Raw genomic sequence first — 19907 nt, forward strand, 5'->3', positions numbered from 1 at the left:
ATGTCACCTGTTCAGCTCAAGATCACAAAGTGCTGCAGAAGGTGGCCCAGAATATTAGTGACACTCAGCTGCCTTCTGCTCAAGGCATTTACAACAGTCGCTGCCTTAGAAAGGCAGCAGATATAATTAAGGGCCAAACACAACCTGCACGGTCACTTTTCTCATTACTTCCTTCTGGCAAACAATGCAAGATCACTGGTATTTCAGTACATTCAGGATAGTTTCTGTCTACAGGACGCGAGGTTACTGAATGGTCAATTATAACAAATTAAAATAAATACAGTGCTTATATGCAAAACGCACACACAGAAACATTTGTAAATACATATGGGTTATAATTTCAGCCAGGTCATAAAAATGACATTTAGAACAAGGGTCTGTTCACACATGGGTGCTTCACAAACTTGGCAAAGAAGAAACAGGTGACAGTCTGAACAATCAAAAACTAGTATGCGGACGTATCTCAGAATTTCTCCATTTGCGACTGGTCATAAAAATGTTACACACAGCTATGAACGTGTGTGGAGGAGACTAGCACCTCCAGGCCAGTGTCTTTGATATTAATTGGGGTATTACAAGTCTGTGTGGTTCACTGTAACTGAAAGTACTAAACCGTCTCCACGTAGCCATCAGTGGTGCATGAGTGGGAGCTGTGCTGCATGCCTCTTTCTTGCTTGATTAATCATAAACACACAACAACATTAAGAATTGCTTGCTTGTAGATGTGGCACTTAGCTTCATTCAGACTAGCTGAAGTTAGCCACAATGTAAAGGGCTATTAAAAAAAAAAAAAAGCATGTGCTAATATACTTTCAGTTTGTCCAGCTAACAGGGAAGTTGGTTCCATGCTTCAGCTTTTCTTTGAAAAAGCTAATGGACAGAAACCTGCCCTTTAATTGATAAATTATTCAACTTCAAAACACAAGCAGTATGCAGCAGTGATGTGGAAATACAGACAAGTTAAACAGGGCAGTAAAAGCAGTTGCAGAGCAGCACCCCAACAGATCTGAAACTTTCAATTCAAATTAACATTAAAATATTCAAAACAAAAATGGATAGAAATTAGGATACAGTATAAATAAAACTTTACTACAGCAGTAGCATTCCACTTCAATACAACTGTGTAAGCGTATCTAAAGAAATTGTTTTCCCAGACCATGCTATCATCTTGTAGCTTTCACCTGCTTGATCACTCCTCCTTGCCAAAAAGTAAAAGCAAAGGATGAAATGACTCTCTAGAATTAAGAAGTACATTTTACAGCTGGCCATAAAAGCAGCATACAATAAGTAATCACTTATCACAAGTCCTGACCATCACTTTAACACTTATCCAGTTCAGCATCACAGGGAGCAAAAGTCTATCTGGGTGCAATAGGCACAAGGTACACCCCAGCCTACCACTACTCACAATCATTTTCACACCAGATACATTCAGAGTTGCCAACTGACCGAACACATACAGTACATCTCAGTGATTTAAGAGGGCAGACAGTGCCCAGACAGGAGTGCCCTTTAAGTACCGATATTTATATCAATGCTGCCTTTTTCTTTCAAAGCTTAAATCTACAATGCTGAGGAAAAGGAAAAAAGTGCCAGGGACATGTTAATTAAAACTTGAACTGTCTATGTGTATTGATTTAAAAAAAATAAATAAATAATTATGGCACAGCATCAGTACTCTGGTATTATAATTTGCAAAACAGATATCAAACTGTTACAAATGCAACACATTCCAAGCCAGGATTATCCAAATTCCGGTTCTGGTGAAAGGGGATTTTTTTAAAAATGCAAAAAACTGTTAACACCTAAAAGCAGTCCAGTGCTGTGTGCATTTGAGCGACAAGGTTGGACGGTGATCACTTGTTTAGCCAATGGGACTTGACAGCTGCCCAATCAGTCACCATTAGGTAAAATCCTTCTGATGTGAGGCAATAAAAGTAAGCTGCTTAATGTCTCAGAACAGGCTGCAAGTCACTGTGAAGCTGCAACCCCAGACATTCACCACTGACTCTCGTAACCTTCAGTTCAACTCATTTCATAAAAATTTAAAATAATGAATCAAGTCCTGATATGACTAACAGTGTCCTCCATCTAAATACCTACAACAACTAGTGTCACATTACACAATGCCAAAAAAAAACCTGGAGAAATTGTGAAGTGTGACAGAGCCCTAAAGATCATAGGTGGATCATTCACTCACTTCAACATGAGCCAATCAGAAATTGTTTGTGCACAATCTGAATAACTTTAATGCATTCATCCAACTTATGTTTACAGTGTATTAAAAAACTCCCCTTTTACTAGTAATAACCAGGCTTAGATGTACAATCATATATTCTTGTAAAAAGGTGAAAACTACAAGGCTGCAAAACAACTTTGTCCAGCAGCTTTCCAAATGTGAACACCATAAAAGACAAGATTACAAGTACACAAAAAAAAAGGAACAATACTTTAAATACTGTCAACTTTTGTACTTCCATTTGTATGATTTTTGGCAAGAGCATAGTTTCAGCAAAAGAAGCCTAAAAAAAGAACACACTTAAAACATTCTCTCTCTTTAAGCAATACGAGTAAAGCAACTAAGAAAGCAGCTCAAAAAGAACACTGATAGATCAGGCAGAGATGACTGCATTTCATTTCGAGTCATCTCATACAACCTTAAATGAGTTTAATTTGCCTTTTAGATGTATGGTGGGGAAATTATATTATATATATATATATATATATATATATATATATATATATATATATATATATATATATATATATATATATATATATATATATATATATATATATATATATATATATATATATATATATATATATATATATATATATATATATATATATATATATATATATATATATATATATAACACCTTAGACTTCACGAGCAATCCAAATAGCAAATTGACAGCAACTCTGCATTTCTCCCAAAACACAAACTCTACATTATTAGACTCCCTGTCATTTTATGCAATCAAAATGAAGGAACCAGTATAGAAAAATAGTGGTGCACAGTATATGATTTTTGTACCCACCATAGGAGTTAACACTATGCTGTGAATTTTATGTACAATTCATCACTTTGACGTAGAATCTCAATTACACATTTAAGCATTTTTCAAAAATAAACAAAGTAAATAAAGCATCACATCAATCCAAGAGGCGCACAGCAGCATAAAGACATGCTTGAAGATCTCATAAATCACCTCCACTTCACTCCACCCACAAGTGGTGTTGTGGTTAGGTGGTTTTGAACAGACATGCAACAAGAAGCACGGTCTAAAAGGACTCCTTTATTAGTAAGCATCAGAGAAGTAGGAAACAGTACTCGCATCTCATCTGTTAAGTAGTAACATAATTAACTAAAACCACAAAACTCGGACTCTCTCACAGAAGAACAAGCAGATGGCAGTCACTGCAGGATAGGAATTGAATGCAGATTTCACTGTCTTTCCAGGGTGTTCTTTAGCACTTTTCATTTTTTGCATATTTATAGCAGAACAACAAGTAAAAACTATTAAAACTGTGCAATGCATTAGATTGTGATAAAGAGAATTCTATCAGTGCAGCATTTTTTACAAGCCCAGTACATCACTCAACAAAGACATTCACTCCTCTTCAAGTAACACTTAACACTCAGAAACAGGATAAAATGCACAATTTGACAAAATTTGACATGGACGTCTTCTTACCAAATACAGAAATTCCCATTGAAGACATTTATGGATTTTGTCAAATTAAAAGAAAAAGTACACCACAGTAATTGTACTTGAATACTTCAAGGAGATTATTAAAAATGTCTATACCTCCAAAATTAGTACATGAGAGTTCAAGCAATAGACAGAGATAGGACTGCATAACAATGAAATAAACTAAAATAGATATGTAACATACTTAAAAACCCGGGGCACAACTGTTTGATTGGACAGCTTTGTATAGAACAAAAACATAAAATAATGGATAAAAATGCACCCAAGGGTCCCATGTGCTGCAGGCATATGTTTAAAGGTGCTTACTAATCAGGTACAGAGTAGGGACAAGACCAAATGCATATGCACACACACATACACACGATCTGGCATGCAATAGGAGAACAAGAAAAATCAACTAGAAACACACCCACAACACAAAGTATTTACCAAATGCCTGTTTAAAAACAATGGAATAAAACTATGCTCTCACCTGAGGGAATATGTATAGCCAGTGTTTTCTGGCAGACATTGTGGAGGAGTGTATGTGTGCAGATGAGAAAAATCCATGGTCATTCCCTTATTTCATGCTGCAAAAATGAAACACAAGGTAAGAAAGTAGCTTTCCATCTTTAGTCTCGCTCATTTGCACATACACCCTTCCTCTACAAGCTGACAGATGACGCATTGTTTAGCCCGTCTCCTGCTGGCAGCTGAAAACACAGCATACCAAAATTATGAGCCAACACCCATACCACACCCCACAGACAAGAGCCGCCTCCTTTCTAAAGCAGTGCTTAAATTTAAAAGGGCAACAGGAATGAAGTTCCAACTACTATGCCAAACTTTGTTTGCAATGTTTCACAACATACTTTCACGATTAAAGCTGCATTTAATCAGAACTTCAACTAAAAACACCAAATGGTCACAAGTTACAAAGTGTTAAAGAAGACTCTTCCAAACAATTTTTTTTTTTTTTTTTAACTCAGAACTTTTCTAATTTCTGGTACTTTTTTATTATTATTTTAGCTCCTCCTCCAGATTATGTACTTTTGATTCAACTGGGAACTATTGTGGGTGGGGCTCAGAAGATGGATTGTGCCGATTGGCTGAACACAAGCACTGATGCAATGTTACAAATTTGTTAATAGTTTGGACTTGAGCCATTGGTGAAGATGGTGCACCACACTTCACATCGTATCACTCTTCACTGCTGCCTCTCTGTGTACGCCACACCAAGCAAACCATCGAAGCAACTGTGCAGGGTTCCTCTGTTAACTCCTAAACATGTCTCATGGCACAGCAGATCAATATTCTTTGCATATCACATTTTGCATGAGGATTACAGTTCCTGTTGTGCGGTAGGAACGCAACACACAAAAGTGGCTGGAGACGGCAAGTTGCCCAGGGACTACACAATACAGGAGCTCATTGGGTCCTAAAAGTAAAGTTCCTATAGTGGGGAAGTGCCTATTGTGGAAGTTCCTTTTAAATCCAATCCTTATCTTGCTCCCACTTAATCACCACCAAGTGTATGACTACATTAAAACCTTAAAGGCTAGCAAGGAAATTTGGGAACAAATAAAGAGCCAATGCAAAAGTAGAAATGACAGTTACTCCTACAGCAATCTTTTGTGGGATTCTGTATGATTAAAAACTGCTTCATAGCTTCAAAATGCAGAACTGCAATGCACTTTTAATCAATGGCAGTTTAAACATTTACTGATGTTGGAAAATATCTCCATTGTTGGTCTATCTAGTGTGTATGCACTCAGAATATGCAAAAGTAATGCTTCCAATGAATGAGTGGGAGGCAGGGGTTTGAATGTCAACCACCTCATATAAACTCCTTAACGAAAACCTCCCGAATGCCATCTGAGGCCTAAGGCCTGCAGCAAGGCTCCAGAGAAGCCAACATTCTCCTTTGACAGTCTATTGTAAATCACACACCTGGTCTTATCGGAGCATGTTCTGTAAAGAATGCAGCCACATAAATTCCAGAATTGGCTACTTGCAGATACTGACCTGGGGCTGTAAATCGGGTGGGTTCAATTACACATTGCTGGACAGCACAACACAAAGTAACCTGTCTTGGCATACAAACCAATTCACTTTGCTCAGTAACAATTTCACATTGCATTGATACACATACCAATGAGCAATTTTGCATTTCTGGAAGCTGTAATAGAAATGGAGGACCTTTCAGGATATGAAATCATAAAACAAAATCGGAATAACTTAAATTTTACAACACCGCTTTCAAAAAGCCAGTGTAGAATGTCAAATGACTAATGGGCACCTGTACATAAATGGATTCAACTCGGGGGGGGAGGAAGGAAGGTTGAATTCAAGATTTGAAAATGAGCCAACTAGTGGAGACTGGCTGAACAAATGGTACTGTGGGCTCGAAAATAATCGGACCTCCTGTCCCTTGCGCACCTACACTTCTTACTCTTCATCCTACACACCTGAGACACACACCCACTCCACCCCAAATCTCAAATGAAGTCTAAGGAGCATGGATTGTCGCGAATTCTTCCCCGCTCCCTATTACTCGACTTTGCTGCCCATGCTGCGAGTGGGTTAATCGGCACACATACGATGCCCGTTCTGCACTGCCTGGTACCTCTCAAAACTACTCCCCAATCGACAAAAGACACTGCTAGCCCCAATCTAAGAAGCGTACGGTGCTCATTACTTGTTTTCCACGTACAGTGAATTAGAAAACTGGCGCAGGCACGAATTTCTGGCCTCTGATTGGTCCACAGTCGTGAGCGCAGGACGAGTCTGAAACGTGCACCACAATCAGCGTCTCTGAGCTAAACTGTCTGTTTCATAAACTCACGCCCAGTTTAATTTACACAGTATCCGTAAAAAACTACCGCCTGGACCTCCCACCAACCAGCTTGCTTTTCTACTACTAGATCGGGCATCTTTAAGGGCCCCTTTACTGAGAACTGCCAGGGAAAAGACCCCCCACTCGCGAGATCACGTCACTTGCCTGTTCCGCGGCCAGTCCATGTGCCTAGTGATGGTGGTTGCTCTATCAAGTGCCTTGCTGACTGAACCTTTGTTAGCCACACTCTTAAACGACACGATCAACTGAAACAACAACTCGAGATCAACGAGCGCAAGCAAAGAATCCCAAAATGGCTCCCAAATCCAACAAAGCCTGGGGATCTTTGGTATCAAGGTGCCCCGCCTACCGCTTGACAGTCACCGCATATTGTGACGCTATTGGCCGCCAAGCCGTGGCGCCCGTAGGAAGACCGTCGAATCCAAGATTACAGGCGATGTGAGAAATGATCGACCTGCCCCAATGTCGAGACACAAACAAGTTCATCTGCAAACCGTCCTAATCTGTTTGTTTACACACAAATACTCGATTACATATCCATCAAAAGGAGCACTACGGCACGCTCTGCCATTAACCACACGTGATGAGATACTACGCATTTCAGGGTAGGCACATCTGCGTGTGTTGTAATTGAATTTTAATTTAGTTAAAACGGATGGTGCTGCTAAATAACCTGAATTTGGCCGGCATCTTAACAGATTCGTCAAGGTAGAGCTTTGGAGAAGTTTGAAAAAAGAAAAAAAAAAATACATAACGATCCATAATGCCTCTCGGAGTCTTCCGGCCGATGCACCACTACAGGATTAACTTGATGCAATGTTTACATGTGAAGATGCCTTCTTCTTTCAGCTGCTCCCGTTAGTGGCTGCCACAGCGGATTATCTTCACCCCAATCTTCCTGTCCTCTGCTCCTTGCTCTGTTACACCCATCACCTGCATGTCCTCTCTCGCCACAAACCTTCTCTTAAGCATTCCTCTTTTCCTCCTGTCCGACAGCTCTATCCCTAGCATCCTTTTCCCAGTTTACCCATCATCATCTCTCCTCTGCACAAGTTCAAACCAACGCAATCTCGCCTTTTTGACTTTCTCCAGATTGTCCAACTTGAGCGGACCACCTAATGTACTGCAGTAATTAAATATTATACAGTGAGGCGTTCGTAAAGAAATGCAAATTTCACGGGAATTTGTTTATTTGTCTCAATAGTAATTATGTCTTTAAATGCTTATTATAAATGGGTTACTTTGAAGGTATTGAAACAGACTGTGACAAGCTAAATTCATATGTTCAGTAAATAAAAATTAACCAAACCTGTCCATATTCTGAAGTATACAGATCTGACGTTTTAATCCATGATGGTTAGCAAGCTAATGGCAAAAGGTATTCTCTGGAGATCTACTGCAAAAATGAAGGGCAACTGCTGTGTGTAACGCAAATTTTCATTAAAACCAATTGGCCACTCCTTTTGTGTGGCTTTGACCCAAATGCTTTGCTGGATATAGTGTCTACACATATACAGTAGTGCCAAATAATATAGCCTACATGTTCTTAACACCAGGGCCATTATAGGGAGGCAGGTTAGACTCCCAATAAACACAAGTCACTCTTTACTTCAGGAAAGGAGTCAATGTAACCAATTAGATTTACCAGGCACAGACAGATAATACAGGTTATTCTGTTCTTAAGAATGTTCAAGTACCAGCACAACTTGTGGGACAAGCTGTTAAATGCAGCAACAATATTTACTTCTGTCTTCAGTTACTTCCTTGCAGTTACTAGTTGTGTGCTATTTTAAAAGGTATTTGGAGTCTTTTATACTTTTATCACTCAAAAAAGTTTTTTTCAAAGTTTAGCACTAAAGCTATAGGGTCTGAAGGCAGTTGGAAAATCTGCTGGTAAATAAGCCAGTTCCATTCTCTTTTATTTATATTCCAAAAACAAGATGCCTCTCACATTAGCAATAAAGAGCATCTACCAAAAGTAAAAGCAATTAGCTTGTCTACAAAAGGTGAGAGAAAAATAACATTACTAGTAGACCTTTAATAGGGAAATCTGTACAAAGGTTTCAGAACCCTCACCAATATGCCAACTAAACAGAGAAACCATGGAGCAGAACAGGAAGTAAGGTAAAACAACAAGCTGAAGTGTACCATCCTTCCTAATTTAGAAATGTATTAAACATTTCTTGGCGTTAACACTTCATGCCAGACATTAAAAATAGCATTTCCTGCATAATATAAAGAAATCTTTCAAGTGTACCCTTGGATGAATGACTCAGTACAAGATTTAATTTACAGATTGGTTATCTCTTCCGTGCAGAAGTTTCCTAGAATGTAGCTCATATAAAATGGGATTTCATGAAATACTGGTACAATAAAACTGATCATGGTCTTTACAATGTATAATCCTACCTACATTGTAATGTTATTACTCTTTAATCATAATTTAATCTGAAAGCATAATCACATACTACATTAAAATCAAATTAAAACAAGGCCGATGATATTCCTCCAAAAAGATTTTTAATAGACAAGGAAAGCTTGAATACATATGATTATTATTAATAAATGCAAACACACACACACACACACACACACACACACTGTATACATTATATACATATATACACACACCCACATCATATTGGCAATTTTCTGGCCTGTGCACACAGTTAGAAACAAAATGTGATGAGGCAACTTAAATGTTTGAAACATTTTTTGCAAATGATAAAAGAACAGCTACACAATAAATATGACTGCTCATATTCAATGTCATTTAGATTTATCAATCTACATCCAAACTAGTTTTCAGCATTATATAGCACAAAGGCTCTGAGGCGAAGGATCTGCACTGGTATCCCGAAGGTTGCCAGTTCAAATCCCCATCACTGCCAAAAGAGATCCTACTCTGCTGGGCCCCTGAGCAAGACCCTTAACCTTCAATTGCTCCAGAGGCGCTGTACAATGGCTGAAAGAAAAAGAAAAAAAAAATAAAAAATTTTAAATAATAAGCTTGTTTGCACTATCCCCTCACAGTCCTAATACATTAGTTTGACATCCAAACTAATCCCATTGAGAATTTAGAGATAGCTGAAGTTTGTTTTGGTAGGGAGAAAGTCTCTCTGAAGGGGATGCCAGTCTACCAGTCTATGGCTGAGCATGCACAATCATAGAAAAACACTAGGTCAATAAAAAGTTTCCAGCCATCTGATTAGCATCTCTCCACACAGAACACCTTAATCTTGTTTGGGGCAAAGCAGAACTACAAAACTGAAATCAACTTTGCGCTATCATCAGTGAAGCATATACCCACTTGCCATCACTCACAAGTCAGTTACAGTGTTGCAAGGAAATTAAAAGGTGTCCAAGGAACACCAATAAAGTACTCGGAACGAAACTGAAGAGAAAAGAAAGTTAAGAACTAAAAATTACTCATTAATTTCAGGCTTCAAATCATTTGGATGATATTAGGAGAAAAAAAAACACAAAACTATTTAAGAAGATCTGTTATTGGCATGCTAATTAAGCAACTGGGTTGGAAGAATATGCAGCAGAACTTCTGGTCCATTCTTTGGTCTTGTCACGTCTGGACTACTGCAACTCACTTCTGGCAGGAGTACCCACATGTGCCATCAATACACTGCTGATGATCCAGAATACAGCAGTCCATCTTGCATTTAACCAGCCAAAACGGGCAAATGCCACTTCTCTCTTCAGGTCGCTACATTGGCTCCCTGTAGCAGCATGCAATAAGATCAAATCCCTGATGCTTCCCTACAAAGTAGTCAGTGGGCCAGAATCCGAGTACATGGAGACACCGGTGAAATGCTGTGCTCCTTCTCGCCCACTCAGGTCTGCCAGGGAAAAGCATCTGGCGATGCCACCTCTACATGGCATCAAGTCTCAATCCAGACTACTTTTGTGCAAAGTTCCAAGTTGGAATGAGCTGCCCACCTCCATCCGTAGTGCTGACTCCCTCAATGTATTTAAGCAATTGAAGACCCATCTGTTCTGTGAATATCTGTCTAACTGAAAAGGAAAAAAAAAAAAAACCTTCGCACTGCAATATTTTACATTCTTTTGTATTTAAGTGTAATTGCTTTAGTGAATGTAAATGCACAGTACGAGTTATCACATGTTTTCACTTGTGGCAATCAACTATTGGTACCTATCCTATTACACTTGCTGAACAAACAGGCGCTGGCCTAACGTTACTCGATTACGATTACCTCTTTCATAAATTGCTTTGGATAAAAGGTTCTACTAAGCAAATAAATGTAAATGAACAAAAACCTGCAGCTACTGCAGCCCGCCAGGACCAACACTGATCACACTTCACTTACAAGATGATGGGTATAACTAAAAAAAAGTAGTAATTTCTGCTTGCATCTTAAGGGAAGGAAATGTTACATAATCTGACAACAACAGGAAAAAAAAAAGTTTTCATTTTATATCCAGTAAGAAATGCCAGACTACTAATGTCCTAAATTAAATTCTGTGGCGATAATGCAAACTTGTTTTATGGTAAGATTAACGTTATTGTAATGTGCATTTTTAAAACAGTTGTATGTATTTAAAAAAATAAAAAAAAAATATATGCTTCCAGGGGGTCTGTTTTCCTATATACCACTTTCTTTAAGGGGGCCTCACCACTAGTCAGTGGCTTGTGGTATTCTACACTATCATGTACCACCACTAACTTTGCAACTAAATTGAAGGACAATGGAAAAGCATAATTTAAGTAACTGGTTTCAAAACTTATTAAACCCCCCGATTTCTTGCTTAGCTACTTCTTAATCCTCTAGGGAGTAGAAATTCACTACCCAGAGGATGGACAGCAGTTATCTAAATTAGGACTTAAATTAACTAAGAATCAATAGCCATTTTAAAGACAGAGTGAGAGAGAGGTTTGGACCATTCGCTGGTAGCGCGATGTCACACCTACCACACACCAAACCACCTGGATTGGGACTGGAGTGGAGCAGGTGACACCTCAACACCACACTGGAATAGTGTGTTTTTTTTTGCGTTTTTTTTTTTTTTAATTTAAAAAAAAAAGTGGCTGAAATGCCAATCGTGCTACCAACCTCCAAGTTTTCCCTACAAGCTGAAGGCCCTGCTTGCAGGGCTGGGTGCACATTAATGTCATAACCTGTAATTGTTTTGTCCTGGGTAAGGGCTTTGCTCAAGGGCCCAATGGAGTAGAGTCACTTCTGGAGTTTACAGGATTCAAACCAGCAGCCTTCAGATTGCCAGCACAGATCCTTAGCCTCAGAGCCACCACTCCTCCCCACTTAGAATGTCATACAATTCTACCAAAAAGCCATTCTGATGGAATTTTGTGATAAAGATACACATCCCGTTCAGTACAATACAGTTAGAGCTTACTCCCAAAGTCTCAATAATGGACAATCAGATCTGGCTAGGTTACTAAAAACAATCCTGTTGCTTTATCATCTAATTCTGAGGTAGAATGCAACTTTTACATAACAACGCCACAACCTCTATTCATCCAGATTAGAATGCAACAGATTGTATACCAAAGTCTGGTGGATGACTATCACACCTGACACCAAGACTATATACAACTGAGAAGAGACACTCTGCATTTCTTTGTTAAAACACTACCAGGGCGATTTGTCTTTCCACACCAGATATGAGCATCATATCAGTACAAGTCTTTTTTCATAAGTTTCAAAATAATCAGCAAACATTTACTGAAATTTAAGACTTATAAAAAGGTTTCACATACAGTAATCAATTACACTTTTATCTCAACAGTCTATATACATTGTCAGGATTTTGGGGTGCCAGAAGCCAGGATAATATTAAAAGCCTAGTTTACGAGTTCTTCACAGGGTACCAACAAATGCAGCCATGTATCCACCAAAAAGAAGACTTACTAAATGACACAGCGGCATGTTGTTGTGAATCACAAAGAGGGTGATATGTATGCAGACCTTAGAGAACATACAATGCATCTCAAACAAAAGAGCCCAAGTGTCAGTTTTTGGTACTATTGTCAGCTATTCTAACTAACAGGTTTTGAATAGTACTAACAACCCTAAATAGATTACCATTCTTTCTGCTGGAATGTTTTGACACTTGGGCAAATCTAGAAATGCATTCATAAATTTTAGTGAGCATATTTAAAATTTACTAAAGCTTACAATATTTACTGTATTGCTTTAGGGGCAGTACTGCGGTACAGAAACTAACACCTCCACATATTCCTGGATGGAGTACAGTCTGTATGGAACTTTGCTGTAAACTAGCTGGAATTAACTCGTTAAAACGTTTTGACAGATCCGATGAGTATGTTCTCAGCATTTCTAGAGCTATTCCCATTTCTAGTCTCCATGGAGGGAAATTTTGAGATCTACATTTTATTTGGTCATATTTACACAAGAGAACATTAAACATTTATATTCGTATGCATCCACAAAACATAGAAGTTATAAACCTCTCAAAATTCAGAAACATTTCCATCACCTAAAAACAGTGTTTTGGCAACCACTTCTAATAACTGTCAATGGTCTGCATAGAAAAGCACCTTCTTACAGAAACATTCCCTATACTTATAATATTTTGGAATCTGCTGGGGGTTTTTTTTTTTGGTAAAAAGCCATGAGATGAAAAACATTTCTGCAATTCTGGCCTATTTCCTGGACAGTGTAGCTGCATATAACTGGTGACCATCATCAGTGGTGACGATTTTTGGGATCTTTACCATTGTCCTATAACACACATTCATCAAATCATCCAGATCACCACCAAAAATTCTGGCTGCCATTCTAGAAACCTGTTTGGATTTGGAAGGCCACTAAAACCGGCTATGGAGGTGAAACAGAATGGCAAACTGGATCATAATGCAATAAAAAGAACAGCATTAAGCTCCCGATCACTTTAGACAATGTGTTACGCCAACTGGCAGACCCAAACTGGCTGAAGTGCTGCATATTGGAGTGTGTGATGCTGCAAATGGCCGATTCATTCAGGACTGTATACAGCAGGGATGGGCAAAGTCATTCCTGGAGGGCCGCAGCGGCTGCAGGTTTTTGTTCCAACCCAATTGCTTAACAAGAAGCTCTTATTGCTCAAGTGACACTTCAGCTTCATTTTCGTGGTCTCCCTCATTAAGACTTTGAACCCTTATTGCTTATTCAAGTCTTAAACGGCTGCATTCTCGGTTTTTAATTGCTCCTTATTAGCAATAAGATGCAAATGACAAAAGAAACCAGCAGTTCTCCATTTTGCTTGTTACCCTTTACACCTGTGTGTATTTATCGTGCACTATTTGGTTTAATTAAATACTTTGAAGGAAAGAGAAGAGAAAAAAGTGAAGGATTGAGAATTACCCATCCGTTTTACACTTCAAAGTATTTGGATGATATCCTTAGAATGGAAAAAAAAATCTAGGATATGAGAATGACTTGACATAGCAGAGTTAAAGCACTAACAAGCCATGAAATGTAATTATTGGCAAGGATTGTTTTCTAATTAGGCAACTGGGTTGGAACAAAAACCCGTGGCCACTGCGGCCCTCCAGGAATGACTTTGCCCACCCCTGGTATACAGCCAACATACTTAGGAGCTCACCATGGCTCATAACCTTAAAAAAAGGTTCCAAGAAAAAAAAAAAAAAAAATGAACTGCTTTTATTTCAAACATGAAAACCAGACAAATAAGATTTGAATACAGCACTGCAATACATCCATCCATTATCCTAACTACAGGGTCACTGGGGTCTGCTGGAGCCATTTCCAGCCAACACAGGGCAGAAGGCAGGGAACAAACCCCGTGCAGGGCGCCAGCCCACCGCAGGGCGCACACACACACACACACACACACACACACACTGTGGGAGGAAACCCACGCAGACATGGGGTGAACATGGAAACTCCATGCAGGGAGGACCCAGGAAGTGAACCCTGGTCTCCTAACTGTGAGGCAGCAGCAAAAGAACAAAGGCAATACAAAGAACTACAAATTTTAAATTTTGTTTAAATTGCAATGTGCAATTTAATGAGCAAATTGCAACTCTCCAAATTAGTGCAAGCCAGCAATAAACCTTGTATATATAATAAAAAAAAAAAAAAAAAAGACAGGCTATGAGAAGTGTAGAAAAAAAAAAAAAAAAAAAAGTAGTTCTGGAAGAATAAGTAAGTTAGCAGCTCAACCCTAATCAGGTGATCTCAAGACTGCTTAAGGTGTTAATTTCACCATTAGGTTTATTTAAAATGCAAAACAATCAACTTAACATTTAAAAAAATTACTATTAGGACTGACCACAAGTTAACTCAAAAGAAATGAATAAAATGTTTATAATCCTCAATGTAGTCTTCATGATGCATTCATCCCAGTCAGAATGACATCTTAGTTAAATTCAGGCCATTCAGCCCAGCGCAGCTCGCCAAGCTCCTCCATCCACCGAATGCCTCCAAAATAATAGCAAGTCGAGTTTTCAATGTCCCTCAATGAGATAATTGTTGATTAAGTGTTAATAAGCTTTTCAAAAAATGTCCCCCCCCCACCCCCCAGTGTGCTCCTCTTTTGCCACAAGTAAAAGCTTTGCTTCTTGTTATGCATTTTGCTCTTAACCACAACGTCTAAAAAGTTATATTCACCAAGCTATGCAGGCATCTTATCAGAATATCAATTCAATTCAATGTCAGAAGGCATATCAAAAGCAGAGTCACATACGACAGAGTAGACACAATGATCAAAATTACTTCTGTACATAATTAACCTAATTTTAGGAAACATGCATTCATAAATAAAAGACTTGTCTGAGTAAAATTTCAAAATCTCAAACCATTGATTGTCAAAAACACACACACACACACACACACACACACACACATATGCAGCAATCGCATGCTAAGCCCGCAGCTGTCAATTAAAACAGACCACATTATGAACTTTAACAGCAATCAGAACAAAGTTCATTTTTATCCTTAATGACTTAAACTCCCAGACCTGAAGACATGCGGCTATGGGTCAGCTGTATGATTAGCCACTTCTGCTTTAAGGAATAAATCATGTTAAACAGTTTTGACAGATCTGATGATTGGGATTTTTCCTCCCTCATTTCAAAGTAAATTTTAATTGCGAACATTTAGATTTAGAACAATGCAAAATCCAGATACTAGTATGCGATCTGTGGATAGCATTAACTGCTTAACGTTTTTTGTAGTTTCATAGGAAAGAAAACCAGACGACTTTAATGAATCCAATTTGAAACACAGAGCCATCAGCATCAGCTTTGAAATTCATCCCCTCCAAATCACGTCGAAACAGAGATACAGCGCCACCTGGCGTAAAGGCAGGGACTACACAGTACGAGGCTCATCTCTGTTGCTAATTACGTTGAAGGCGGGACCGCAGGACAACGCCCACGAGCGTGCGCAGGAACGCCCAACCAATGTCTGAGCGCAAAGCTTTTACTTGGAAAAAGAAAATAAAATTAAAAATATGTACTGAAAAACTGAGCAGGATTCTAAAATCTACATGCAGCATTGAACAGCTGGGTATTTTCACTACAATGTTGAACCCATGACACGCCTCTCCAAGGCGTCTTGATACCTTCCACTTCATTCACAGTCCAGCATTAGGGAAGTCAATCCCAGACGTGGCCAGCTACAACAGAACGAACGCGATGTATTGATACTTTAAACGGTCTTATCTGTTTTCTGTCAAAACAACTTCATTTCTATTTTATTCTGCGTGTCATCCAGGTGCGGCAGCCACACGATTTAAAAATTATACATGACGTCACAACAGCAAATCTTAAAGTTAACGGTGCACATGAAGGCAAAACGACCCCAGTCGCATGAAAATGCCAACTTCTTCGTGAAATTATTTCGACGCCGAGTAGAGCAGAATTCGCTTCTATCACAACCACAACTCCGTAACTTTAATCCGTTAGCCTCGCGTATCGCAGGATTTAACTTGTGAAACAAACCAACGCTAAAGGCAGAACAAGCAAACGTGCGCCTTAACACAACATAAGCCAAATAAAAACGCCATTACTTACTTACTTACTCGTTCGTTCGCAGAGTCGGGTCGGGTCAGCTCGGCTCGTCTTCCACACGCCACACTCTTCAAATTCCCGCTCACGACAGCCCGCCCGATTTATCCCGAGACGCCAAGTGGACGCCACACAGTCAGGCGCGCGGCCGGCCTGGCTTGTCCGTGCACGCGCAGCGGCGCCTGTGAGTCGGACAGTGATTAGCCGGGCGCAGATTGATGACGCACACTGCTGATGCCTTTCGCTATCCCAGGCAGCGGGTCGCCTTTGACGGCTTTATTAACCAAGTCAGTAGTCAACCGCATACTAAAACTGATGTTCAGTTATGTGTGTATTCGTTCACGTAACGCTTTAAGTAAATGGGCTCCAGTGACCTTCTTCATGTCTTTGCTTTTATATCTTTCTACTGCATCGTGTTGTTTCCAAACTGGAGCACAAAGGTCAGACAGTAAGTAGGTGGGCAGAGTTGATTTTGTAAAGGTGGGGTTCATTTAATAAGGAAGATAATTTAAAAACACGTAATGTATTAAAAGAGATAACAAAACAATAGAAGAGACCATTTACGTCAATTCTATACAAACCACATTGCCAGAGGATAATAATTAACATCTATTAAATATCTATAAACCTTTTTAAAAAAGCCTTGAATTCAGTTTTCATTGCACTCTCATCTGTGGAGGATCAACTAGTTCAATACACATATCACTTTTCCATCAAAAACACAGAGAAAACAGTTTGTTTTGGGGAAATGTGTGCTTATGCTGGTCAGGCCGGGCCAACACTGGGTTCATAGGAGCCTCCTGACTCACCCGTATGAGAAAACCCCACACGTGACACACCATTGGGACTCGCGGGGACGTCTAGTTAAGCCAGACGTCAAACTGTTTGCAGTTCCTTTCCTACTTTTGGCCTTCTAGACCTAAAATGAAATCATTTTTTGTCTATTTTTGGCCCCTATTTTGTTCAGGAAGTGATATTCTTAAGAAAAAAAGTAAATCACCAGGGGCCTCACGCATAATGTCATGCGTAGAATTCGCACTATAACGTTGCGTAAGCACAAAAGCAGAAATGTGCGTACGCACAGAAAAATCCAGATGCATAAATCTGTGCGAACGCCAACGTCCATGTTCATCCGCTACATAAATCCCGATCAGCGTGAAAGGTAACGCTCGTGCACGCGCCTGCTGTCCCGCCCCAACTCCTCCCAGAATTACACCTCTTTGAATATGCAAATCAATATAAATAGCCCTTAAGCGCAGCGTTCTGTGAAAAGAAAATAGCAAAACCACAAGGAAAAATGGAACAATTTCAGCGAATACCAAGTGGGGGCAAAGAAAAACGTCATATTTGTTGGTTTAAACAGTGGGATGAACAAGAAAAGGAAGCTGATCGAGTGACATAGCGTGTTGAAGAAAGTCGAGAGCTCAAGTTCACAAAGTAGCACAGTGACTGAAATAAATAAAGAACTTGTCACATATCAAAGTCACTGTGAAAAGGCGAGTCGTAGCCCAACGTCTGAGTGTCACATGACAGCTGATTAGGGTACAGAGAAAAAAAAAATAGGCACACAGTGGGGGAAAAGCACGAAAAGTCAACTTGAATCTCGAGATTTCCACTTTAATCACGTAGTTTATTTTGTCATTAAAGTAGAACTTCATAAACTTCATCTTAAATCATTTAATTTAGTAGTTTCTCAAATCCCATCGTAACTAAAGTCGCACATTAAATGCTTTGTTTCGTATTTGATCTTCTTTGTGCTCTGTGTGTCAATCACTACGTGCTTCTTAAACCGTCTTTCTCTTCTCCGACAGAACACGGAGTCCATGACATTCGTGATATTCCAGCTCTCTGAATAATTAAAACACTGAGATGTATACGTGATGTCATTTTCACGATGATAGGAGTTAAAGCAGGTTATTAAACATGGGAACACGGCAGTGCAGTGATTGTGCGCGACCTTCCATGAAATACTTTATTGCAGCAGTGCCGTCTCTTTCAAACGTACGGACCTCCAGTTCCTGTCCTTACTTTTCTTTCTCCAAATACCCAATCGCAACACAATCAACTCTGTAAGAGACGTTAAGCCATCTGTACGCTTAGAGCGCCGATTCTTCAAAACCTATCTTCGTAGTCCATGTTTAATTATTCTGTCCTTCACGCCAGTCCCAGTGAAGCATACAGTGAGAGGCAGGAACAATCCGTGAACGGAGCGGCAGATCCTTGCTAGCTGTCCTTTAATTATTACTAATATAGATTATTTAAATGAAGTTAAAGTTTTATCTGTATAATATAATCAACATATTTTGCTGCATTTCATCTTAAAAATGATATCGTCATCATATCATCGTATATGTGCTTTATAAAGTGGCTCAGGTTGTGTGATATTAGAACTGTATTGTAAGTTTCCAGCGAGGTGATTGGACTTATAAGTACAGACAGTCCTACAAAGAGCAGCTGATGGGCTAACTGAGTGCGTTTAGAGTTCTTGGGATGAAACTCTTTCTGAACCGCGAGATCAGTAAATGCTAAAGCAGCTTTGATATTTGGAATAGTTTTGCCATTCCGTGTACCATTATATCGTTACAGGTCAACTACAATCAGATGCCACAGTTTCTGAACCACGAGGTCCGTACAGGAAAGGCTCTGAAGCGTGTGTCATATGAGAAGCAGTTCAAATAGACTGTGTGCATGGCTGAGGCAGCGTGTGCTTGATGCTGTATCCTGATAATTCTCTTTCCGATCAGCTGCTCCGTGTGGTGCCGTGAGAGTAATTTGGAAAAAGATGATCCACTGTGGCAACCCCTAATGGGAGCAGCTGAAAGAACAAGAAGAAGAAGAAGAAGAAGGTGCAGTGAGAGTAACAACGCTAAAGCAGCTGTGGTATTTAGAATAGTCCGACCATTCTGTGCACCATTATATTGTTACTGGTTAATTACAACAATATGCGGTCAGTTTCAGTGTATTTATAAAGCTGCATCAGGGACGTGGATCTAAAAAAGAAAGGGTAGCCACACAGGAACAGTAGCACTGCTTGGACGCTGGGTGCCGCCAGTCTGCAAAACCGAGCGCAGAACGTGTGTACGCCAGGGTATGAGCTACCGTGGAGATGCCAAGTGTTGGTTTTATACATCGCGATTTGAGCGTGGAAACATTCTTACACAACATCTCTGTGCGTACGCACCGTTTATACACGAGACCCCAGGTGTCTTCAGCAGGATGGCTTTAAGCTGCGCGTCACCCGCCCCCAGGGGTGACCCCTGAAGACAAATTCAGACAAGTGGGGATCGGAAGTAGAGGCGTGTGGAGTGTCGTGTTATGCTACGTC

At 39.6% G+C, this 19907-nt stretch overlaps 1 protein-coding gene across 5 annotated transcripts in view; it reads right to left on the reverse strand.

Annotated features, from left to right (window-relative positions):
• The window catches only part of LOC120542844 (SUN domain-containing protein 1-like), a 68243-nt gene extending 51579 nt beyond the window's left edge, over positions 1-16664 (reverse strand). For 3 of the 5 annotated variants that reach the window (XM_039775533.1, XM_039775531.1, XM_039775529.1), the window contains exons 1-2: positions 6700-6894; positions 4192-4288 (exon numbers count right to left, since the gene is read on the reverse strand). In XM_039775533.1, coding sequence (XP_039631467.1) covers positions 4192-4274 — 83 coding nt within the window. In that variant the 5' untranslated portion in view covers positions 4275-4288; positions 6700-6894. Of the gene's footprint in view, positions 1-4191; positions 4289-6699; positions 6895-16588 lie in introns of those variants that run through there. The other 2 variants (XM_039775530.1, XM_039775534.1) reach the window with 2 other exon arrangements.
• Positions 16665-19907: the final 3243 nt, after the last annotated feature.

Source organism: Polypterus senegalus, chromosome 13, assembly GCF_016835505.1.
Source record: "Polypterus senegalus isolate Bchr_013 chromosome 13, ASM1683550v1, whole genome shotgun sequence".
Taxonomy (NCBI): domain Eukaryota; kingdom Metazoa; phylum Chordata; class Cladistia; order Polypteriformes; family Polypteridae; genus Polypterus; species Polypterus senegalus.